General features: G+C 55.4%; 1 protein-coding gene across 1 annotated transcript in view; it reads left to right on the plus strand.

Annotated features, from left to right (window-relative positions):
- The first annotated feature begins 4,459 nt into the window (after positions 1-4,459).
- Positions 4,460-25,963, plus strand: part of LOC139251686 (transmembrane and coiled-coil domains protein 1-like) — a 28,526-nt gene continuing 7,022 nt past the window's right edge. Inside the window, exons 1-3 of the mRNA XM_070873255.1 lie at positions 4,460-5,119; positions 9,255-9,533; positions 18,359-19,182. Of these exons, the coding sequence (XP_070729356.1) occupies positions 4,460-5,119; positions 9,255-9,533; positions 18,359-19,182 (1,763 nt within the window). The remainder of the gene's footprint in view (positions 5,120-9,254; positions 9,534-18,358; positions 19,183-25,963) is intronic.

The raw sequence follows: 25,963 nt of genomic DNA on the forward strand, positions 1-25,963 counted from the left end.
TGAATATATCACAACCGCCTGCTGTACCTGCATGCCAACTTTCAATGACTTATGTACCATGACACCCAGGTCTCGTTGCACCTCCCCTTTTCCTAATCTTCCACCATTCAAATATTCTGCCTTTGTGTTTTTGCCACCAACGTGGATAACCTCACATTTATCCACATTATACTGCATCTGCCATGCGTTTGCCCACTCACCTAACCTGTCCAAGTCACCCTGCAGCCTCCTAGCGTCCTCCTCACAGCTCACACTGCCACCCATTTTAGTGTCATCTGCAAACTTGGAGATATTACATTCAATTCCTTCATCTAAATCATTGATGTTTATTGTAAATAGATGGGGTCCCAGCACTGATCCCTGCGGTACCCCACTAGTCACTGCCTGCCATTCCGAAAAGGACCCGTTTATTCCAACTCTCTGCTTCCTGTCTGCCAACCAGTTCTCTATCCACGTCAGTACATTACCCCCAATACCATGTGCTTTGATTTTGCACACCAATCTCTTGTGTGGGACCTTGTCAAAAGCCTTTTGAAAGTCCAAATACACCACATCCACTGGTTCTCCCTTGTCCACTCTACCAGTTATATCCTCAAAAAATTCTAGAAGATTTGTCAAGCATGATTTCCCTTTCATAAATCCATGCTGACTTGGACCGATCCTGTCACTGCTTTCCAAATGCGCTGCTATTTCATCTTTAATAATTGATTTCAACATTTTCCCTACTACTGATGTCAGGCTAACCGGTCTATAATTACCCGTTTTCTCTCTCCCTCCTTTTTTAAACAGTGGTGTTACATTAGCTACCCTCCAGTCCATAGGAACTGATCCAGAGTCGATAGACTGTTGGAAAATGTTCACCAATGCATCCACTATTTGTAGGGCTACTTCCTTAAGTATTCTGAGATGCAGACTATCAGGCCCCAGGGGATTTATAGGCCTTCAATCCCATCAATTTCCCGAACACAATTTCCTCCCTAATCAGGATTTCCTTCAGTTCCTCCTTCTCACCAGACCCTCGGACCCCTAGTATTTCCGGAAGGTTATTTGTGTCTTCCTTCATGAAAACTGAACCGAAGTATTTGTTTAACTGGTCCGCCATTTCTTTGTTCCCCATTATAAATTCACCTGAATCTGACTGCAAGGGACCTACGTTTGTCTTCACTAATCTTTTTCTCTTCACATATCTATAGAAGCTTTTGCAGTCAGTTTTTATGTTCCCAGCAAGCTTCCTCTCATACTCTATCTTCCCCCTCCTAATTAAACCCTTTGTCCTCCTCTGCTGTATTTCAAAATTCTCCCAGTCCTCAGGTTTGCTGCTTTTTCTGGCCAATTTATATGCCTCTTCCTTGGATTTAACACTATCCTTCATTTCCCTTGTTAGCCACGGTTGAGCTACCTTCCCCGTTTTATTTTTACTCCAGACAGGGATGTACAATTGTTGAAGTTCATCCATGTGATCTTTAAATGTTTGCCATTGCCTATCCACCGTCAACCCTTTAAGTATCATTTGCCAGTCTATTCTAGCCAATTCACGTCTCATACCATCGAAGTTACCTTTCTTTAAGTTCAGGACCCTAGTCTCTGAATTAACTGTGTCACTCTCCATCTTAATAAAGAATTCTACCATATTATGGTCACTCTTCCCCAAGGAGCCTCGCACAACAAGATTGCTAATTAGTCCTTTCTCATTACAGATCACCCAGTCTAGGATGGCCAGCCTTCTAGTTGGTTCCTCGACACATTGGTCTAGAAAACCATCCCTAATACACTCCAGGAAATCCTCCTCCACCGCATTGCTACCAGTTTGGTTAGCCCAGTCAATATGTAGATTAAAGTCGCCCATGATAACTGCTATACCTTTTTTGCACGCATCCCTAATTTCTTGTTTGATGCCATCCCCAACCTCACTACCACTGTTTGGTGGTCTGTACACAACTCCCACTAGCGTTTTCTGCCCTTTGGTATTCCGTAGCTCCACCCATACTGATTCCACATCATCCAAGCTAATGTCCTTCCTTACAATTGCATTAATTTCCTCTTTAACCAGCAACGCTACCCCACCTCCTTTTCCTTTTTGTCTATCCTTCCTGAATGTCGAATACCCCTGGATGTTGAGTTCCCAACCTTGGTCACCCTGGAGCCATGTCTCTGTGATGTCAATCACATCGTATCCGTTAACTGCTATCTGCGCAGTTAATTCATCCACCTTATTCCGAATACTCCTCGCATTGAGGCACAGAGCCTTCAGGCTTGTCTTTCTAACACACTTTGCCCCTTTAGAATTTTGTTGTAATGTGACCCTTTTTGCTTTTTGCCCTGGGTTTCTCTGCCCTCCACTTTTATTTTTCTTCTTTCTATCTTTTGCTTCTGCCCCCATTCTACTTCCCTCTGTCTTCCTGCACAGGTTCCCATCCCCCTGCCAAGCCTCCTCATAATCTTATACGTTTCGATAAGATCACCTCTCATTCTTCTGAATTCCAAGGAGTAGAGGCCCAACCTGCTCAACCTTTCCTCATAAGTCAACCCCCTCACCTCCGCAATCAACCGAGTGAACCTTCTCTGAACCGCCTCCAAAGCAAGTATATCCTTTCGTAAATATGAAGACCAAAACTGCACGCAGTACTCCAGGTGTGGCCTCACCAATACCCTGTATAACTGCAGCAAGACTTCCCTGCTTTTATACTCCATCCCCTTTGCAATAAAGGCCAAGATACCATTGGCCCTTCCTGATCACTTGCTGTACCTGCATACTAACCTTTTGTGTTTCATGCACCAGGCCCCGCTGTACTGCGGCACTTTGCAATCTTTCTCCATTTAAATTATAATTTGCTTTTCTATTATTTCTGCCAAAGTGCATGACCTCACACTTTCCCACATTATACTCCATCTGCCAAATGTTTGCCCACTCACTTAGCCTGTCTATAACCCTTTCAGATTCTTTGTGTCTCAGCTATCCAGATAGATTAAAAGAGTTGGGTCTTTATACCTTAGAGTAGCGTAGACTTAGGCGGGGATATGATTGAGGTTTATAAGATAATGAAGGGAAGAGATGGTGTTCCGGCTGACCGTTTATTTCAATTAAGCAGGTTAGGCAGGACCAGGGGGCAGAAATTTAAGTTGCCTTGGGCTAGACCGAGGTTAGACGTCAGGAAGTGGTTCTGTTCCCAGAGAATAGTAAACCTCTGGAACAAGCTGCCATTTCATGTGGTGGATGCAGACTTCGCTGAATTCCTGCAAGCGAAAGCTGGATTCGTTTCTGGCTGCGGCAGGGATTGCCTCAGACAGCAGGGTGGGTGCTGCAGAGAATTTGGGGCCAGGGTGATCTCCCAGACTAGTTTCGGAGAGCCATCTCCAAGATTTCCCCCCCAAATTGGCCAGGGCATTTAAAAATCTGTTTTTTTGCCTCGCTCCCCCAGGAGATCACAAGGTTTCGGGTGGGGTGGGGAGTGTGTATGTTGATACGTGAGGTATCGCGATTGTGGGGGGACAGGCTGGGTGGGCCAGATGGTCTTCACCTGTCCGTCATTGTTGCTAGACTTGTGTTTAAAAATCTCGCACCGTTTAATAAAGTCATCATAGGCAGTCCTTCGGAATCGAGGAAGACTTGCTTCCACTCTTAATACGAGTCCTCAGGTGGCTGAACAGTCCAATACGGGAACCACCGTCCCTGTCACAGGTGGGACAGACAGTGGTTGAGGGAAGGGGAGGGTGGGACTGGTTTGCCGCACGCTCCTTCCGCTGCCTGCGCTTGGTTTCTGCACGCTCTCGGCGACGAGACTCGAGGTGCTCAGCGCCCTCCCGGATGCACTTCCTCCACTGAGGGCGGACTGGTCTTTGGGCCCAGGGACTCCCAGGTGTCGGTGGGGATGTTGCACTTTACCAGGGAGGCTTTGAGGGTGGTCCCTTGTAACGTTTCCTCTGCCCACCTTTGGCTCGCTTGCCGTGAAGGAGTTCCGAGTAGAGCGCTTGCTTTGGGAGTCTCGTGTCGGGGGGCATGCGGACAATGTGGCCCCGCCCAGCGGAGCTGGTCGAGTGTGGTCAGTGCTTCGATGCTGGGGATGTTGGACCTGGTCGAGGACGCTAACGTTGGTGCGTCTGTCCTCCCGGGGGATTTGCAGGATCTTGCGGAGACAGCGTTGGTGGCATTTCTCCAGCGACTTGAGGTGTCTACTGTACATGGTCCACGTCTCTGAGCCACACAGGAGGGCGGGTATTACTGCAGCCCTGTAGACCATGAGCTTGGTGGTAGATTTGAGGGCCTGGTCTTCGAACACTCTTTTCCTCAGGTGGCCGAAGGCAGTGTTGAACCTTGTCGCCAATGTCTGCCCTTGTTGATAAGAGGTTTAATAAAGTATTCTGACACTGACCGCAGTTTTCTCTGTTCCGATCGCAGGACTCTGCTGAACGAGGTGTGCCTGGCAGAAGGGGTGAGGCGGAGGGCACTGGGGATGTGGCCATGAATCTGGTCAAGGACGACGTCAGCCCATCAACATCAATACACGACGTCAGCTCCAAGCTGCGACAGAAAGGCTCCAGTCTCTCGCGGGTCAACACCAAGGCCTTGACCAAGGGCGTCAAGCAGTTCTTCGGTAACCAGAAGGAGCCCGGGCCGCAGAACAACGGGGCCCAGGGCACGTCAGAACCCAGGACCGGCAACAAGTCGGCCTCCCTGCCGCGGAGCTATGCGGAGATGCCGGTCGACGAGCACCCCGCCGGTGCGCCCAACGCGACGGGATTGCCGCCCGTGGCCCCACCCTCCCGCCACCGCCGCTTCATCCCCAAGTCGCGCAGGAAGGGCCCGGCGCCGGCCGAGGAGCCGGCCGAGGAGGGCAACCCCTGGGCCAGGCTCGAGGTCCAACGGCGGCCCTTTGCCGAGCACGAGCCGCTCGTCACGCCGGGCGTCACGCCGGCCCCCTCGCCACGCCACAGCCCGCCGCCGCTGCCCATGAAGAGCCACTCCAAGTCCACCATCGACACCTTCCTGGGTATGGAGGTGGCACCCAGCGACGGCACGGACATCGCTGCCAAGGCCAAGGCCAAGCCCAGGGCGGACGACGGCCCCCGCTTCTCGCTGTACGGCAAACTCACCAAGATCAGGAGTGCAAAGAAGGACAAGGTGAGAGCGCGCGCCGGGACAGACTGGGCCGGGGCCAAGGCCGGGCGCTTTATTAACATTTTACCGGGGGAGCTCGAACATAAGGTGGCGGGGGGGGGGGGGGTCATTGAGGTCAGGGTCATGGGGGTATGGGTCATGGGGTTACGGGTCGTGGGGCTAAGGGTCATGGGGTAGGGGTCATAGGGGTAAGGGTCATGGGGTTAAGGGTCGTGGGGCTAAGGGTCATGGGGGTAGGGGTCATGGGATTAAGGGTCGTGGGGCTAAGGGTCATGGGGTAGGAGTCATGAGGGTATGGGTCATGGGGGTATGGGTCGTGGGGCTAAGGGTCATGGGGGTAGGGGTCATAGGGGTAAGGGTCATGGGGTTAAGGGTCGTGGGGAAAGGTGCGGGGTCCTTCAGGTAACGGTCATGGGGGTATGGGTCATGGGGTTAAGGGTCGTGGGGTTAAGGGTCGTGGGGAAAGGTGGGGGCTCATTGAGGTAAGGGTCATGGGGGTAAGGGACATGGAGTAAGGGTCGTGGGGTAAGCGGCCTACATTATGGTGGGGGGGGTCATTTGAGGTAAGAGAAACATAGACATGAAGGTTACATATAAACCCACGAACAATGGCGGAAAGGCAAAGAGCACCCGGCCCAACCAGTCCGCCTCACACACCTGCGACACCCCTCACACTGAAACATTCTACACTCCACCCCAACCGGAGCCGTGTGATCTCCTGGGAGAGGCAAAAACCAGATAAAAACCCAGGCCAATTTGGGAGAAAAAAATTTGGGAAAATTCCTGTCCGACCCATCGAAACCAGTCCAGGAGATCACCCTGGCCGTATTCTATTCCCTGCAGTACTTACTGTTATATCTGCACCGGCCAAGAAAAAATCATACAGTCTAATCCCAAGACTCAGCTCCACTTCCCTGCCCGCCCCCTTATCCCCTTATCGGTTAAGAAACTGTCTATCTCTGTCTTAAATATATTCAATGTCCCGGCTTCCACAGCTCTCTCAGGCAGCGAATTCCACAGATTTACAACCCTCTGAGAGAAGAAATTCCTCCTCATCTCAGTTTTAAATGGGCGGCCCCTTATTCTAAGACCATGCCCCCTAGTTCTAGTCTCCCCCACCAGTGGAAACATCCTCTCTGCATCCACCTTGTCGAGCCCCCTCATAATCTGATACGTTTCCATAAGATCACCTCTCATTCTTCTGAATTCCAATGAGTAGAGGCCCAACCTCCTCAACCTTTCCTCATAAGTCAACCCCCTCATCTCCGGAATTAACCGAGTGAACCTTCTCTGAACCGCCTCCAAAGCAAGTGTATCCTTTCGTAAATACGGAGACCAAAACTGCACGCAGTACTCCAGGTGTGGCCTCACCAATACCCTGTATAACTGGAGCAAGACTTCCCTGCTTTTATACTCCATCCCCTTTGCAATAAAGGCCAAGACACCATTGGCCTTCCTGATCACTTGCTGTACCTGCAGACTATCCTTTTGATCATGGCTGATCTTTGACCTCAACTCCATGTCCCGCCCGCTCCCCATTGCGACATATTTTTTACAACACCACGAGCATATGACACGCAGATTGTCATCACGTGACCTTGTCACGTGACCCTTTGATCGTATTTACATCAGTAGTCGAATTAACCCAGTCGTCCACCAGATGGGGCTCTAACGCACCCATATTCCGCGATTCCCTCAATATCCAAAAATCTACCGATCTCAGCCTTGAATATGCTCAAAGACTGAGCCTCCACAGCCCTCTGGGGCAGAGAATTCCACAGATTCACCCCTCTCTGAGTGAAGAAATTCCTCCTCCTCTCAGTCCTAAATGGCCGACCCATTATCCGGAGACTGTGTGACCCCTGGTTCTAGACTCCCCAGCCCCGGGGGGGGGAAACACCCTCCCTGCATCCACCCTGTCAATCCCCCTCAGAATGTTTCAACGAGATCACCTCTCATTCTTCTAAACTCAAAGGGATACAGGCCGTATCTGTTCAATCTCTCCTCATAGGACAACCCCTCTCCTCATTGTTTGGGCAATCCGCCACCACCCTACCCTTCCCTTTGACGATTCGCCTTGCCCACCAACGCTGGCCCCCTCCATCCAAACCTCCGGCAGTTCTGGACAGCACATCTCCCCTCCAATGCTACCCCGCCCACACCCCGCAGACTACCTGCGCCCATGCCTCCGCGAGATTTCATTGCTTGACCCTCGCACCCGTCCCGTCCCCTCCTCCACACACCCGCCATTGGCCGCACGTCACCACACGCACACACTCGCTCACCTCCCTCAGTACTGCCCCTCCGACAGTGCGGCGTTCCCTCAGTACTGCCCCTCCGACAGTGCAGTCATCCCTCAGTAACGCCCCTCCGACAGTGCGGCGCTCCCTCAGAACCGCCCCTCCGACAGTGCAGTCATCCCTCAGTACCGCCCCTCCGACAGTGCGGCACTCCCTCAGTACTGCCCCTCCGAAAGTGCAGTCATCCCTCAGTACCGCCCCTCCGACAGTGCGGCGTTCCATCAGAACCGCCCCTCCGACAGTGCGGCGCTCCCTCAGTACCGCCCCTCCGACAATGCGGCGTTCCATCAGTACTGCCCCTCCGACAGTGCGGCGCTCCCTCAGAACCGACCCTCCGACAGTGCAGCGCTCCCTCAGTACTGCCCCTCCGACAGTGCGGCGCTCCCTCAGAACCGCCCCTCCAACAGTGCGGCGCTCCCTCAGTACCGCCCCTCCGACAATGCGGCGCTCCCTCAGTACCGCCCCTCCGACAGTGCAGCGCTCCCTCAGTACCACCCCTCCGACAGTGCGGCGCTCCCTCAGTACCGCCCCTCCGACTGTGCTGCACTCCCTCAGTACCACCCCTCCGACAGTGCTGCACTCCCTCAGTACCGCCCCTCTGACTGTGCTGCACTCCCTCAGTACCGCCCCTCCGACAGTGCGGCGCTCCCTCAGTACCGCCCCTCCGACAGTGCGGCGCTCCCTCAGTACCGCCCCTCCGACAGTGCGGCGCTCCCTCAGTACCGCCCCTCCGACAGTGCGGCGCTCCCTCAGTACCGCCCCTCCGACAGTGCGGAGCTCCCTCAGTACCGCCCCTCCGACAGTGCGGCGCTCCCTCAGTACCGCCCCTCCGACAGTGCGGCGCTCCCTCAGTACCACCCCTCCGACAGTGCGGCGCTCCCTCAGTACCGCCCCTCCGACTGTGCTGCACTCCCTCAGTACCACCCCTCCGACAGTGCTGCACTCCCTCAGTACCGCCCCTCCGACAGTGCGGCGCTCCCTCAGTACCGCCCCTCCGACAGTGCGGCGCTCCCTCAGTACCGCCCCTCCGACAGTGCGGTGCTCCCTCAGTACCGCCCCTCCGACAGTGCGGCGCTCCCTCAGTACCGCCCCTCCGACAGTGCGGCGCTCCCTCAGTACCGCCCCTCCGACAGTGCTGCACTCCCTCAGTACCGCCCCTCCGACAGTGCGGCGCTCCCTCAGTACTGCCCCTCCGACAGCGCACTGGAGAGGGTACAGAGGAGATTCACCGGGATGTTGCGGGGACGGGAGAATTTTAGCGATGAGGAAAGATTGGATAGGCTGGGGTTGTTTTCCTTGGAACAGAGGAGGCTGAGGGGAGAGCTAATTGAGGTGTATAAAATGATGAGGGGCCTGGATAGAGTGGATAGGACGGACCTGTTCCCCTTGGCAGAGGGGTCAACAACCAGGGGGCAGAGATTGAAAGTAATTGGGGGGGGGGGTTTAGAGGGGATTTGAGGGGAAATGTCTTCACCCAGAGGGAGGTGGGGGTCTGGGGTGGGACTCACGGCCTGAAAGGGCGGTAGAGGCAGAAACCCTCACCACATTTGGATGTGCAGCTTGAAGTGCCGTAACCGACAGGGCTACGGACCCAGAGCGGGAAAGTGGGATGAGGCCGGGTAGCTCTTGGTCGGCCGGCGAGGACACGATGGGCCGGAATGGCCTCCTCCCGCGCTGTAACATTTTATGGATTCCATCACACAACACAGCACGCTGCTCGGGGAGGGGAGGGGAGGAGGGCGGTGAAGCCTCTTGTTTTCCTGTGCTGGGTAACCACATCGTCAAACACAAGCGAGCGGCTCGGGAAACAGCACTGCCGACTGGCTGTATCGGCGTAGAGTGCACCGGGAGGTCACACCGCCAGGGCCCAGGCCACGGCGGAGGAAATCCTGCTCGGTGTTCAGTGCAGCGTTTGCCGACTCTGCTTCGGGCCGCTCTCAATAAGCAAGCGCGCTCAACCTGCCACGTTCCCGTCCGCCCCGGAGGGACCTCAGGGCAGAGACTGGCCCCCTTCCTCCCCCCGCGCCAAAAAAAGGCTTCATCTTTCGCCAAGGTTGCGATTTCCCCGCACCATGGTGCACCGGTTCGGCCTGCGGAGGAGGTGCATGAGCAACAGGGTGAGTGCTCGGGCCGTGGGTTTAACAGGCTCCCTCAGCGAAGCCGCCTCGGTGCACGAGGAAATAGGCGCGCTCCCGGCCCCTCAGTGCCAACTCCAGATTGGTGCTGCCCCAGTGCAGTGTTGTGGGAGCGCCGTACTGAGGGAGCGCCGCACCGCGCTGTCGGAGGGGCGGTACTGAGGGAGCGCCGCACCGCGCTGTCGGAGGGGCGGTACTGAGGGAGTGCTGCACTGTCGGAGGGGCGGTACTGAGGGAGCGCCGCACTGTCGGAGGGGCAGTACTGAGGGAGTGCTGCACTGTCGGAGGGGCGGTACTGAGGGAGTGCCGCGCTGTCGGAGGGGCAGTACTGAGGGAGTGCTGCACCGCGCTGTCGGAGGGGCGGTACTGAGGGAGAGCCGCACTGTCGGAGGGGCAGTACTGAGGGAGTGCTGCACTGTCGGAGGGGCAGTACTGAGGGAGTGCTGCACTGTCGGAGGGGCGGTACTGAGGGAGCGCCGCACTGTCGGAGGGGCGGTACTGAGGGAGTGCCGCACTGTCGGAGGGGCAGTACTGAGGGAGTGCCGCACTGTCGGAGGGGCGGTACTGAGGGAGTGCCGCACTGTCGGAGGGGCGGTACTGAGGGAGCGCCGCACTGTCGGAGGGGCGGTACTGAGGGAGCGCAGCACTGTCGGAGGGGCGGTACTGAGGGAGTGCCGCACTGTCGGAGGGGCGGTACTGAGGGAGCGCCGCACTGTCGGAGGGGCAGTACTGAGGGAGCGCCGCACTGTCGGAGGGGCAGTACTGAGGGAGCGCCGCACTGTCGGAGGGGCAGTACTGAGGGAGCGCCGCACTGTCGGAGGGGCAGTACTGAGGGAGTGCCGCACTGTCGGAGGGGCGGTACTGAGGGAGCGCCGCACTGTCGGAGGGGCAGTACTGAGGGAGCACCGCGGTGTCGGAGGGGCAGTACTGAGGGAGTGCCGCACTGTCGGAGGGGCAGTACTGAGGGAGCACCGCGGTGTCGGAGGGGCAGTACTGAGGGAGTGCCGCACTGTCGGAGGGGCGGTACTGAGGGAGCACCGCACTGTCGGAGGGGCGGTACTGAGGGAGCACCGCGCTGTCGGAGGGGCAGTACTGAGGGAGCGCCGCGCTGTCGGAGGGGCAGTACTGAGGGAGTGCCGTACTGTCGGAGGGGCAGTACTGAGGGAGCGCCGCACCGTCGGAGGGGCAGTACTGAGGGAGCCCCGCACTGTCGGAGGGGCGGTACTGAGGGAGCCCCGCACTGTCGGAGGGGTGGTACTGAGGGAGCGCCGCACTGTCGGAGGGGCAGTACTGAGGGAGCACCGCGCTGTCGGAGGGGCAGTACTGAGGGAGCGCCGCGCTGTCGGAGGGGCAGTACTGAGGGAGTGCCGTACTGTCGGAGGGGCGGTACTGAGGGAGCCCCGTACTGTCGGAGGGGCAGTACTGAGGGAGCGCCGCACTGTCGGAGGGGCAGTACTGAGGGAGCGCCGCACTGTCGGAGGGGCAGTACTGAGGGAGCGCCGCACTGTCGGAGGGGCAGTACTGAGGGAGCGCCGCACTGTCGGAGGGGCAGTACTGAGGGAGCCCCGCACTGTCGGAGGGGCGGTACTGAGGGAGCCCCGCACTGTCGGAAGTGCCGTCTTTCGGATGAGACATTAAACCGAGGTCCTGTCTGCCCTCTCGGGTGGATGTAAAAGATCCCGGGGCCACTATTGGAAGAAGAGCAGGGCGAGTTCTCCCCGGTGTCCTGGGGCCCAATATTTTTCCCTCGAACAACATCACTAAAAAAACATCTGGGTCGTTATCACATCGCTGTGTGTGGGAGCTTGCTGTGTGCAAATTGGCGTTTCCCACATTACAACAGTGAGCGCACTCCAAAAAGTACTTCCTTGGCCGTAAGGCGCTTTGAGACGTCCTGCAGTGGCAAAAGTCGCTATATAAATGCGAGTCTTTGTTTTGACCTAAGTTGAGGTGAGGGCCAATGGGAAGTTATTAGAACGAGCAAAGACAGGTTCACTCGGTCGATCCCGGGGGTGAGGGGGTTGACTTATGAGGAAAGGTTGAGGAGGTTGGGCCTCTACTCATTGGAGCTCAGAAGAATGAGAGGTGATCTTATCGAAACGTATCAGATTATGAGGAGGGCTCGACAAGGTGGATGCAGAGAGGATGTTTCCACTGATGGGGGAGACTAGAACTAGGGGGCATGGTCTTAGAACAAGGGGCCGCCCATTTAAAACTGAGATGAGGAGGAATTTCTTCTCTCAGAGGGTTGTAAATCTGTGGAATTCGCTGCCTCAGAGAGCTGTGGAAGCCGGGAGATTGAAGGTGGAGAAAAACAGATTTCTGAGCGATAAGGGAGTGAAGGGGCGGGCGGGGAAGTGGAGCTGAGTCCATGATCGGATCAGCCATGATGGTATTGAATGGCGGAGCAGGCTCGAGGGGCCGAATGGCCGACTCCTGCTCCCGTTTCTTGTGTTGTTTTGTTTCTGACGGGCTTATCTGGATGACGGAAGCGGCTGTGGTTTTGATGGTGTAAACACGGCTGTGACAATGATGAAAGCTGCCTGCTTCTGCACTCATTGTTTCCTGAGCTGGGTGTATCTGTACGGGCTGCGAACTGTGACACCCCTCGCACGCGCGCCCACACCAAACAACAACATGAACCAATCCTGCCTCACTTTATTCCTCCCGTCCGACAAACGCTTGTTGAAACTTACCCGGGGAACCCGTTGAAGATTAACTTGAAGAAGGGGAGTTGGGGGGAATTTTCTCACCCAACTCGTTGTGGAATACGTAGCCAGTGTTCAGGAGCAGGGCATCCAAAAAGATGATTCAACAAGAAACGGGAGCAGGAGTCGGCCATTCGGCCCCTCGAGCCTGCTCCGCCATTTAATACGATCATGGCTGATCCGATCATGGACTCAGCTCCACTTCCCCGCCCGCCCCTTCACTCCCTTATCGCTCAAAAATCTGTCTATCTCCGCCTTAAATATATTCAGTGACCCAGCCTCCACAGCTCTCTGGGGCAGAGAATTCCAGATTCACCAGAAGAAATTCCTCCTCATCTCCCATCTTAAATGGGCGGCCCCTTATTCTGAGACTATGTGTCCCCTAGTTCTAGATTCCCCCCACGAGGGGGAACATCCTCTCTGCATCTACCCTGTCAAAGCCCCCTCAGAATCTGATACGTTTCGATAAGATCACCTCTCATTCTTCTGAATTCCAATGAGTAGAGGCCCAACCTGCTCAATCTTTCCTTATAAGTCAACCCCCTCATCCCCGGAATCAACCAAGTGAACCTTCTCTGAACTGTCGGAGGGGCAGTACTGAGGGAGCGCCGCACCGCGCTGTCGGAGGGGCAGTACTGAGGGAGCGCCGCGGTGTCGGAGGGGCGGTACTGAGGGAGCGCCGCGGTGTCGGAGGGGCGGTACTGAGGGAGCGCCGCACTGTCGGAGGTGGCGGTACTGAGGGAGCGCCGCGGTGTCAGAGGGGCGGTACTGAGGGAGCGCCGCACCGCGCTGTCGGAGGGGCGGTACTGAGGGAGCACCGCGGTGTCGGAGGGGGGCGGTACTGAGGGAGCGCCGCACTGTCGGAGGGGTGGTACTGAGGGAGCACCGCGGTGTCGGAGGGGGGCGGTACTGAGGGAGCACCGCGCTGTCGGAGGGGCGGTACTGAGGGAGCACCGCGGTGTCGGAGGGGGGCAGTACTGAGGGAGCGCCGCACTGTCGGAGGGGGGCGGTACTGAGGGAGCGCCGCACTGTCGGAGGGGTGGTACTGAGGGAGCGCCGCACCGCGCTGTCGGAGGGGCGGTACTGAGGGAGTGTCGGAGGGGCGGTACTGAGGGAGCACCGCACTGTCGGAGGGGCGGTACTGAGGGAGTGCCGCACTGTCGGAGGGGCAGTACTGAGGGAGCACCGCGGTGTCGGAGGGGCAATACTGAGGGAGTGTCGGAGGGGCGGTACTGAGGGAGCACCGCACTGTCGGAGGGGCGGTACTGAGGGAGTGCCGCACTGTCGGAGGGGCAGTACTGAGGGAGCGCCGCACTGTCGGAGGGGCAGTACTGCGGGAGCGCCGCACTGTCGGAGGGGCGGTACTGAGGGAGTGCTGCACTGTCGGAGGGGCAGTACTGAGGGAGCGCCGCACCGCGCTGTCGGAGGGGCAGTACTGAGGGAGCACTGCACTGTCGGAGGGGCGGTACTGAGGGAGCGCCGCACTGTCGGAGGGGCAGTACTGAGGGAGCACCGCGCTGTCGGAGGGGCGGTACTGAGGGAGTGCCGCACTGTCGGAGGGGCAGTACTGAGGGAGCACCGCGGTGTCGGAGGGGCAATACTGAGGGAGTGTCGGAGGGGCGGTACTGAGGGAGCACCGCACTGTCGGAGGGGCGGTACTGAGGGAGTGCCGCACTGTCGGAGGGGCAGTACTGAGGGAGCGCCGCACTGTCGGAGGGGCAGTACTGCGGGAGCGCCGCACTGTCGGAGGGGCGGTACTGAGGGAGTGCTGCACTGTCGGAGGGGCAGTACTGAGGGAGCGCCGCACCGCGCTGTCGGAGGGGCAGTACTGAGGGAGCACTGCACTGTCGAATGGGCGGTACTGAGGGAGTGTCGGAGGGGCGGTACTGAGGGAGCACCGCACTGTCGGAGGGGCGGTACTGAGGGAGTGCCGCACTGTCGGAGGGGCAGTACTGAGGGAGCACCGCGGTGTCGGAGGGGCAATACTGAGGGAGTGTCGGAGGGGCGGTACTGAGGGAGCACCGCACTGTCGGAGGGGCGGTACTGAGGGAGTGCCGCACTGTCGGAGGGGCAGTACTGAGGGAGCGCCGCACTGTCGGAGGGGCAGTACTGCGGGAGCGCCGCACTGTCGGAGGGGCGGTACTGAGGGAGTGCTGCACTGTCGGAGGGGCAGTACTGAGGGAGCGCCGCACCGCGCTGTCGGAGGGGCAGTACTGAGGGAGCACTGCACTGTCGGAGGGGCGGTACTGAGGGAGCGCCGCACTGTCGGAGGGGCAGTACTGAGGGAGCACCGCGCTGTCGGAGGGGCAGTACTGAGGGAGCGCCGCGCTGTCGGAGGGGCAGTACTGAGGGAGTGCCGTACTGTCGGAGGGGCGGTACTGAGGGAGCGCCGCACTGTCGGAGGGGCGGTACTGAGGGAGCACCGCACCGTCGGAGGGGCAGTACTGAGGGAGCGCCGCACTGTCGGAGGGGCGGTACTGAGGGAGCGCCGCACTGCACTGTCGGAGGGGCGGTACTGAGGGAGCCCCGCACTGTCGGAAGTGCCGTCTTTCGGATGAGACATTAAACCGAGGTCCTGTCTGCCCTCTCGGGTGGATGTAAAAGATCCCGGGGCCACTATTGGAAGAAGAGCAGGGCGAGTTCTCCCCGGTGTCCTGGGGCCCAATATTTTTCCCTCGAACAACATCACTAAAAAAACATCTGGGTCGTTATCACATCGCTGTGTGTGGAAGCTTGCTGTGCGCAAATTGGCGTTTCCCACATTACAACAGTGAGCGCACTCCAAAAAGTACTTCCTTGGCCGTAAGGCGCTTTGAGACGTCCTGCAGTGGCAAAAGTCGCTATATAAATGCGAGTCTTTGTTTTGACCTAAGTTGAGGTGAGGGACAACGGGAAGTTATTAGAACGAGCAAAGACAGGTTCACTCGGTCGATCCCGGGGGTGAGGGGGTTGACTTATGAGGAAAGGTTGAGGAGGTTGGGCCTCTACTCATTGGAGCTCAGAAGAATGAGAGGTGATCTTATCGAAACGTATCAGATTATGAGGAGGGCTCGACAAGGTGGATGCAGAGAGGATGTTTCCACTGATGGGGGAGACTAGAACTAGGGGGCATGGTCTTAGAACAAGGGGCCGCCCATTTAAAACTGAGATGAGGAGGAATTTCTTCTCTCAGAGGGTTGTAAATCTGTGGAATTCGCTGCCTCAGAGAGCTGTGGAAGTCGGGAGATTGAAGGTGGAGAAAAACAGATTTCTGAGCGATAAGGGAGTGAAGGGGCGGGCGGGGAAGTGGAGCTGAGTCCATGATCGGATCAGCCATGATGGTATTGAATGGCGGAGCAGGCTCGAGGGGCCGAATGGCCGACTCCTGCTCCCGTTTCTTGTGTTGTTTTGTTTCTGACGGGCTTATCTGGATGACGGAAGCGGCTGTGGTTTTGATGGTGTAAACACGGCTGTGACAATGATGAAAGCTGCCTGCTTCTGCACTCATTGTTTCCTGAGCTGGGTGTATCTGTACGGGCTGCGAACTGTGACACCCCTCGCACGCGCGCCCACACCAAACAACAACATGAACCAATCCTGCCTCACTTTATTCCTCCCGTCCGACAAACGCTTGTTGAAACTTACCCGGGGAACCCGTTGAAGATTAACTTGAAGAAGGGGAGTTGGGGGGAATTTTCTCACCCAACTCGTTGTGGAATACGTAGCCAGTGTTCAGGAGCAGGGCATCCAAAAAGATGATTCAACAAGAAACGGGAGCAGGAGTCGGCCATTCGGCCCCTCGAGCCTGCTCCGCCATTTAATACGATCATGGCTGATCCGATCATGGACTCAGCTCCACTTCCCCGCCCGCCCTTTCACTCCCTTATCGCTCAAAAATCTGTCTATCTCCGCCTTAAATATATTCAGTGACCCAGCCTCCACAGCTCTCTGGGGCAGAGAATTCCACAGATTCACCAGAAGAAATTCCTCCTCATCTCCCATCTTAAACGGGCGGCCCCTTATTCTGAGACTATGTGCCCCCTAGTTCTAGATTCCCCCCACGAGGGGGAACATCCTCTCTGCATCTACCCTGTCAAAGCCCCCTCAGAATCTGATACGTTTCGATAAGATCACCTCTCATTCTTCTGAATTCCAATGAGTAGAGGCCCAACCTCCTCAACCTTTCCTCATAAGTCAACCCCCTCATCCCCGGAATCAACCGAGTGAACCTTCCCTGAACTGCCTCCAAAGCAAGTATATCCTTTCGTAAATATAGAAACCAAAACTGCACGCAGTACTCCAGGTGTGGCCTCACCAATCCCCTGAAAAACTGGAGCAAGACTTCCCTGCTTTTATACTCCATCCTCTTTGCAACAAAGGCCAAGATACCATTGGCCTTCCTGATCACTTGCTGTACCTGCATACTATCCTTTTGTGTTTCATGTACAAGGACCCCCAGGTCCCGCTGTACTGCGGCACTTTGCGTGCCCCCAACAGCTCAGGTTACAATCCACGTTTGGTGGCACGCACAGTTCATGAAAGGCCCTAAATAGGATCTCCATCCACCGCCTTGGTTGGGTAACCCTGACCCAACATTAATCTGCCCATTTTAGCCTTTCAATTTCAATTGACCCATCCCCGCATCCCCCCCTCAAGTCTCAACAGCTTTTTGGGGGCGAGAGTGCCAGAGATTTCCACTACCCTTTGTGTGAAGGAGTGAAGGAAGGAGTGAAGGAAGGAGGGAGGGAAGGAGGGAGGGAGGGAAGGAAGGAAGACGTGCTTCCTGACGTCACTGTACCAGTGCAGGTCTTCCCTCCCTCCTCGCTATGTATGTGGGAGCTTGCTGTGCGCAAATTGGCTGCCGTGTTTCCCACATTACAACAGGGACTACACTCTGAAAGTACTGTAAAGCACGTTGGGACATCCGGTGGTCGTGAAAGGCGCTATATAAATTCAAGATTTTCTTCTTTATTTCTTGTCTTCCTTCCTTCCCCCCCTCCTCCCTTCCTTCCTTCCCTCCATCCGTCCCTCCCTCCTCCCTTCACTCCTTCCCTCCCTCCTTCCTTCGCTCCCTCCTTCCCTCCTTCCTTCCCTCCCTCCTTCCTTCCTTCTCTCCCTCCTTCTCTGCTTCCTTTCCTCCCTCCCTCCCTCTGTCCCCACTTCCTTCCCTTCTTGCCGTGTGTGGGAGCTTGCTGTGCGCAAATTGGCTGCCATGTTTCCCACAATACAACAGTGTCTACACTCAAAATGTATTTCATTGGCTGTGAGGCGCTTTGGGATCCTTCCTTCTCTCCTTCCCTCCTTCCTTCCTTCCCTCCTTCCGTCATTTATTCCTTCCCTCCTTCTCTCCTCCTTCCCCTCCTTTCTTCCTTCCTTCTCTCCTTCCTTCCCTCCCTCCTTCACTCCTTCCTTCCTTCCCTCCTTCCGTGGTTGTGAAAGGCGCTATAACAATGCAACTTCCTTCCTTCTCTCCTTCCTTCCTTCTCTCCTTCCCTCCTTCTTTCCTTCCCTCCTTCCGTCATTTCTTCCTTCCTTCCTTAATTCCTTACCTCCTTCTGTCATTTATTCCTTCCCTTCTTCTCTCCTCCCTCCCCTATTTTCCTCCTTCCTTCTCTCCTTCCCTCCTTCCTTCCCTCCTTCCGTCATTTATTCCTTCCCTCCTTCTCTCCTCCCTCCCCTCCTTTCTTCCTTCCTTCTCTCCTTCCTTCCCTCCCTCCTTCACTCCTTCCTTCCTTCCCTCCTTCCGTCATTTCTTCCTTCCCTCCTCCCCCCCCTCCTTTCTTCCTTCCTTCCCTCCCTCCTTCCGTCATTTCTTCCTTCCCTCCTTCCTTCCTCCCTTCTTTTCTCTCCTTCCCTCCGTTCTCCCACCCCTCGACGGGAGCGTGGGCTCGCGCGAGGCCTCGATTGCAATCGCCGGGAGCGCGGACCTGATGCCTCCCCCCACTGGCCTACCGCCCCCCCCCCCAACCCTCGGCCTCCACCCCCAGGCCTACCACGCCCCCTCCCCCAGCCCTCCGCCCCCCCCCCTCCTCCCCCGCAGGAACCGAACAGCGTTGAACCTCTCCTTTGGCCATTGTGTGTGTGTGTGTGTTTTTTAAAAAGTTCTGTTGTGTTTTCCAGGCCGAGCCGCCAGATGGGGCCAACCCGCTGGGATCGGCCAGCCCGCAGACCAGCAGCGTGGAGGAGCTGCCAGACCTGGACGGCCCCGAGCTGGCAGAGGAGGAGGCCCAGCTGGAGACGCTGAGGGGCGAGCAGGCCCTGCTGCAGCAGAAGGTCCTGCGGGTGGCGGAGCAGATCCGGGTCCAGCAGATGGGCCACGACGCCAACGTCTCGCAGTACCTGCGCCTGGTGGCCAACGCCGATCGCGGCCAGGCCCACCGCTTCAAGCAGGCCTTCGAGAAGAAGAACCAGGCCCTCGCCTCCGTCATCACCCAGCTCCAGCGCAGGCTGGCGCAGCACATCAAGCGACACCAGGACCTGGACCGGGCCATCAGCCTCCTGCAGACCGGGGACCTCACCTCGCTCGCCATTCAGCGGTACTCCCAGGCGGGCAACGACGCGCTGCTGGACGGCCTCTCCGTCATTTCCAGCGACACCACCATCCTCAGGTCGAATATGCATGACGTCGCCAGCCCCAAGGCGCCCAGCGACTCCCAGCACGAAGACGACTTCAAGGGCTCGCTCCGGCTCACCGACGACCCCTTCTCGCTCTTCACAAGCTTCCCGGAGGACCTGCAGGAGATCATCGGACTCAGCTTCAGCGACTCAAAAGCCAGGAGGGACTCTTTGGAGCGGCAAAACGTGAACTTTCTGCCTGTCCTGGAGGAGCTCAGCGAAATCAAGGAGACACAGATCAGCTTGGAGCTAAAGTTTAAACAAATGGCAGAGCAGTACAATCAGGATTACAGGACATTTGGAGAATCGTTAAACGAAGAGAAGTATAGGTATCCGCGACTTATTGCCACAGCTGGAGTACAGCGTGCAGCTTGGGTCTCCCGATTTAAGGAGGGATATACTTGGCAGTTCAGAGAAGGTTCACTCGGCCGATCCCGGAGATGAAGGGGGTAGTCTCATGAGGAAAGGTTGAGCAGGTTTGGGCCTCTACTCATTGGAGTTTCGAAGAATGAGAGGCGATCTTATCGAAACGTATCAGATTCGGAGGGGGGGCTGGACAGGGTGGATGCAGAGAGGATGTTTCCCCCTCGTGGGGGGGAATCGAGAACTAGGGGGGCACATAGTCTCAGAATAAGACGGAGATGAGGAGCAATTTCTTCTGGTGAATCTGTGGAATTCTCTGCCCCAGAGAGCTGTGGAGGGGCTGGGTCACTGAATATATTTAAGGCGGAGATAGACTAGATTTTTGAGCGATAAGGGAGTGAAGGGGCGGGCGGGGAAGTGGAGCCGGGCCCATGATCGGATCAGCCGCGATCGTATTAAATGGCGGAGCAGGCTCGAGGGGCCGAATGGCTGACTCCTGCTCCTGTTTCTTACGTCCTATTTCCTCTGGCAATTTCCTCCACTCTTCTGACAAAGGCAAGGACCACCGCTGCGATTGTACGCCACAGGCCACAGCAGCGCCCCAATTCGAGGCCAAGCTGCCTTCCTTGACGCGCGAGGCCAAAACTGCGGGTGATGGCTGGGCTCGCCCCTCTCCCCCCCCCCCCCCCCACACCCCCCTTTGGTTTCTTTCACGGCGTCTCTCTCACTCGCCCCGCCGCCGTTCCATCGCCCTTGCCGCCGTCGGTGCTCCTCCGGACTTTCCCCGCGCTCTCCAGGCCGCCGCACGCCGCCCGTTTGGCGGCCCCAGCCTGCCGCCGGTGCTCTCCGGCAGCGAAGAGCCAAGGTCCCAGGTCGGTGAATGGAACGCGGGCCGGTACAGCAGGAGCGGCGAGGTCGCGGGGGTCGAGGGAGCGGCGAGAGATTGTAGAGCGACGTGATCGGGGTCCAGGGGGAGGCGAGAGTTCGGGGGGGGGGGGGGAGGGCCCAGGGGGCAGCACGGGGCCCAGCCCACACACTGTGTGCGATATGTGGGCGCACTGGGTCCGTGCAGCAGAGCTGGTCTCCAGCTGTCCTGGTTGACCCTTGCCCCTGGACCCAGACCTCGCTCTGTCAAGCCCCGTGTGGTGGCTGGTGTGCAACGGCCACCCCATGTTAAAACAATCCACCCACAGGCATCTCCCACCCTTCAGGATGTAGTTCGGGATCGGGAATATTAGGTCCTTGATTGAAACACCTCGGAACTCATCCCTTTTTGGCGTGGGAGCAAGTTTCCTCGCTTCGAGGGACCGCCTCTGATGGACTTGCCCCTCTCCTTCCCCCCACCACCTTTCTACATTATGTTCTTATTAATGTTGGGGAAGTCCAGAACCAGGGGTCACAGTCTGAGGATAAGGGGTAAGCCATTTAGGACCGAGATGAGGAGAAACTTCTTCACCCAGAGAGTTGTGAACCTGTGGAATTCTCTACCACAGAAAGTTGTTGAGGCCAGTTCGTTAGATATATTCAAAAGGGAGTTAGATGTGGCCCTTACGGCTAAAGGGATCAAGGGGTATGGAGAGAAAGCAGGAAAGGGGTACTGAGGTGAATGATCAGCCATGATCTTATTGAATGGTGGTGCAGGCTCGAAGGGCCGAATGGCCTGCTCCTGCACCTACTTTCTATGTTTCTATAAGAAGAAATTAGGGCGGGTGACCAAAAGCTTAGTTAAAAAGAGATCGGGGCGGAGGAGCGGCAAATGAGGGCACAGGGCCCAGGAGAGGCGAGGGCCCAGGGGCAGCACGGGCCCAGCCCACACTGTGTGCGATATGTGGGCGCACTGGGTCCGTGCAGCAGAGCTGGTCTCCAGCCGTCCTGGTTGACCCTTGCCACTGGACCCAGACCTCGCTCTGTCAAGCCCCGTGTGGTGGCTGGTGTGCAACGGCCACCCCACGTTAAAAAAATCCACCCACCGGCATCTCCCACCCTTCAGGATGTAGTTCGGGATCTGGAATATTAGGTCCTTGATTGAAAAACCTCGGAACTCATCCCTTTTTGGCATGGGAGCAAGTTTCCTCGCTTCGAGGGACCGCCTCTGATGGACTTGCCCCTCTCCTTCCCCCCACCACCTTTCTACATTATGTTCTTATTAATGTTGGGGAAGTCCAGAACCAGGGGTCACAGTCTGAGGATAAGGGGTAAGCCATTTAGGACCGAGATGAGGAGAAACTTCTTCACCCAGAGAGTGGTGAACCTGTGGAATTCTCTACCACAGAAAGTTGTTGAGGCCAATTCACTAAATATATTCAAAAAGGAGTTAGATGAAGTCCTTACTACTAGGGGGATCAAGGGATATGGCGAGAAAGCAGGAATGGGGTACTGAAGTTGCGTGTTCAGCCATGAACTCATTGAATGGTGGTGCAGGCTCGAAGGGCCGAATGGCCTACTCCTGCACCTATTTTCTATGTTTCTATTGAGACCGAGACTCGATGCGCTGTCTCCTACCCGATCTCATTTCCCCGGGGGCTCCAATGTCTCGGGGTCCCTCCCCTCCCTCAGCCATCCTGTCCCCCAATGATCTACAGGCTTTTGACAGCCATTCTTGGTATCACCTAACCATTACTCCCCGATTTAAGTTACCCCCATGGCCTGCCCATTACAGCTTTGGTGAGGAACTGCACCACTGCAAAGTCACGGGGTAGAAATGTGCCTTTGGGCGGAGTACTGAATCGACCTCGCTGTTATAATCCCTGCCCAGTTCCACTGACCTTGGGGCTGAGGGACTTCAGCGACGTGGAGTGGCTGGGGCTAGAGCAGAGAAGGTTACGGGTGAGATTTAATCGAGGTGTTCAAAATCATGAGTAAGTAAGTAGAGACAGAGGGCACGGGCTGAAGGTGATTGGCAAACGAATCAGGGGCGACTTGGGGAGAAAAGCTATTTTTCCTGTAGCGAGTGGTCCCGATCGCACAGGGAACGGTGAAATGGGCCTCTGTGTCGCGGGGCCGGGGAGCCTTGGTGAGACCACACCTCGAGTATTGTGTTCAGTTTTGGTCTCCTCATCTGAGGAAGGACGTTCTTGCTATTGAGGGAGTGCAGCGAAGGTTCACCAGACTGATTCCCGGGATGGCGGGACTGACCTATGAAGAGAGACTAGATCGACTGGGCCTGTATTCGCTGGACTTTAGAAGGATGAGAGTTGATCTCATAGAAACATATAAAATTCTGACGGGATTGGACAGGTTAGATGCAGGAAGAATGTTCCCGATGTTGGGGAAGTCCAGAGCCAGGGGACACAGTCTAAGGATAAGGGGTAAGCCATTTCGGACCGAGATGAGGAGAAACTTCTTCACTGAGAGAGTGGTGAACCTGTGGAATTCTCTACCACAGAAAGTTGTTGAGGCCAGTTTGTTAGATGTATTCAAAAGGGAGTTAGATGTGGCCCTTATTAGTCAGGAAATTGTGTTCGGGAAATTGATGGGATTGAATTGATAAATCCTCAGGGCCTGATAGGCTGCATCCCAGAGAACTTAAGGAAGTGGCCCTAGAAATAGTGGATGCATTGGTGATCATTTTCCAACATTCTATTGACTCTGGATCGGTTCCTATGGACTGGAGGATAGCTTATGTAACACCACTGTTTAAAAAAGGAGGGAGAGAGAAAACGGGTAATTATAGACCGGTTAGCCTGACATCAGTAGTGGGGAAAATGTTGGAATCAATTATTAAAGATGAAATAGCAGCACATTTGGAAAACAGTGACAGGATCGGTCCAAGTCAGCATGGATTTATGAAAGGGAAATCATGCTTGACAAATCTTCTGGAATTTTTTGAGGATGTAACTAGTAGAGTGGACAAGGGAGAACCAGTGGATGTGGTGTATTTGGACTTTCAAAAGGCTTTTGACAAGGTCCCACACAAGAGATTGGTGTGCAAAATCAAAGCACATGGTATTGGGGGTAATGTACTGACGTGGATAGAGAACTAGTTGGCAGACAGGTAGCAGAGGGTTGGAATAAAAGGGTCCTTTTCAGAATGGCAGGCAGTGACTAGTGGGGTACCGCAGGGATCAGTGCTGGGATCCCAGCTATTTACAATATACATTAATGATTTAGATGAAAGAATTGAATGTAATATCTCCAAGTTTGCAGATGACACTAAGCTGTGTGGCAGTGTGAGCTGTGAGGGGGACGCTAAGAAGCTGTAGGGTGACTTGGACAGGTTAGGTGAGTGGGCAAATGCAGGGCAGATGCAGTATAATGTGGATAAATGTGAGGTTATCCACTTTGGTGGCAAAAACAGGAAGACAGAATATTATCTGAATGGTGACAGATTAGGAAAAGGGGAGGTGCAATGAGACCTGGGTGTCATGGTTCATCAGTCATTGAAAGTTGGCATGCAGGTACAGCAGGCGGTGAAGAAGGCAAATGGTATGTTGGCCTTCATAGTGAGAGGATTTGAGTATAGGAGCAGGGAAGTCTTACTGCAGTTGTACAGGGCCTTGGTGAGGCCACACCTGGAATATTGTGTTTAGTTTTGGTCTCCTAATCTGAGGAAGGATTTTCTTGCTATTGAGGGAGTGCAGCGAAGGTTCACCAGACTGATTCCCGGGATGGCAGGACTGACATATGAGGAGAGACTGGATCAACTGGGCTTGTATCCACTGGAGTTTAGAAGGATGAGAGGGGATCTCATAGAAACATATAAAATTCTGACGGGATTGGACAGGTTAGATGCAGGAAGAATGTTCCCGATGTTGGGGAAGTCCAGAACCAGGGGTCACAGTCTAAGGATAAGGGGTAAGCCATTTAGGACCGAGATGAGGAGAAACTTCTTCACTCAGAGAGTGGTGAACTTGTGGAATTCTCTACCGCAGAAAGTTGTTGAGGCCAGTTCGTTAGATATACTCAAGAGAGAGTTAGATGTGGCCCTTACGGCCAAAGGGATCAAGGGGTATGGAGAGAAAGCAGGAAAGGGGTACTGAGGGAATGATCAGCCATGATCTTATTGAATGGTGGTGCAGGCCGAAGGTCCGAATGGCCTACTCCTGCACCTATTTTCTATGCTTCTATGTAACCCGGGTTCCTGCTCCTGATTGCTATGCAGTGAAGGCCCCCCCACTGTTGAATAGCCCGCTGTCGAGCCTCCTGTGAAGAATAGTCATTTGGAGAAAGGGGCCAAAAAGTTTGCTGTTGCCCGTGAAACTGCGCCCCAGTGTGAAAAATTTTGGTCTCCTTATCCAAGGAAGGATATACTTGCCATTGAGGGAGTGCAACGAAGGTTCACCAGACTGATTCCTGGGATTGGGGGAGGGATTGGAATCGTCCTATGAGGCAAGATTGAGCAGACTAGGCCGATATTCTTTCGAGTTTAGAAGAATGAGAGGCGATTGTGATATCTTCTCTACGACCTCATAAACACAGCTTTAAGGTGGCTGATATCTTCAGGAACCTGTCAGGTGACATGTTGCCTCTTTATTGCTGCAAACAGCAACGGCTGCATTACCACATTAGCCCACTGGGTGGAAATATATATATACTACAGTGATCCCATTGAAACGCACAAAGTCCCGACAGGGCTCGGCTGGGACGATGTTTCCCCCCCGGGCTGGAAAGTCTTGAACCAGGAGGTCACACAGTCTCAGGAGAAGTTGCAGGGTGGCACTGCGTTTGTCATTGGGCTACTGGGCTATAGAAACCTCAAAACTAGGGGCAGGAGTCGGCCATTCGGCCCCTCGAGCCTGCACCATTCAATATGATCATGGCTGATCCTCTATCTCAACACCATATTCCCGCTTTCTCCCCATGCCCCTTGATGCCTTTTGTGTCTAGAAATCGATCTATCTCCCTCTTAAATATATTCAGAGACTTGGCCTCCACAGCCTTCTGTGGTAGAGAATTCCACAGGTTCACCACCCTCGGAGTGAAAACATTTCTCCTCATCTCGCTCCTAAATTTCCTACCTCGTATCCTGAGACTGTGCGCCCTTGTTCTAGACTTCCCAGCCCCGGGGAAACATTCTCCCCGTATCCAGTCTGTCCAACCCCGTCAGAATGTTATACCTTTCAATGAGATCCCCTCTCATTCTTCTAAACTCCAGAGAATACAGGCCCAGTCGACCCAATCTCTCCTCATACGGCAGTCCTGCCATAGAAACATAGAAAATAGGTGCAGGAGCAGGCCATTCGGCCCTTCGAGCCTGCACCGCCATTCAATGAGTTCGTGGCTGAACATGCAACTTCAGTACCCCATTCCTGCTTTCTCGCCATACCCCTTGATCCCCCTAGTAGTAAGGACTTCATCTAACTCCTTTTTGAATATATTTAGTGAATTGGCCTCAACAACTTTCTGTGGTAGAGAATTCCACAGGTTCACCACTCTCTGGGTGAAGAAATTTCTCCTCATCTCGGTCCTAAATGGCTTACCCCTTATCCTTAGACTGTGACCCCTGGTTCTGGACTTCCCCAACATTAATAAGAACATAAGAACATAAGAATTAGGAACAGGAGTAGGCCATCTAGCCCCTCGAGCCTGCTCCGCCATTCAACAAGATCATGGCTGATCTGGCCGTGGACTCAGCTCCACTTACCTGCCCGCTCCCCATAACCCTTAATACCCTTATTGGTTAAAAATCTATCTATCTGTGATTTGAATATATTCAATGAGCTAGCCTCAACTGCTTCCTTGGGCAGAGAATTCCACAGATTCACAACCCTCTGGGAGAAGAAATTTCTTCTCAACTCGGTTTTAAAT

This window comes from Pristiophorus japonicus, unplaced genomic scaffold (genome assembly GCF_044704955.1).
Source record: "Pristiophorus japonicus isolate sPriJap1 unplaced genomic scaffold, sPriJap1.hap1 HAP1_SCAFFOLD_432, whole genome shotgun sequence".
NCBI classification, from domain to species: Eukaryota; Metazoa; Chordata; class Chondrichthyes; family Pristiophoridae; genus Pristiophorus; species Pristiophorus japonicus.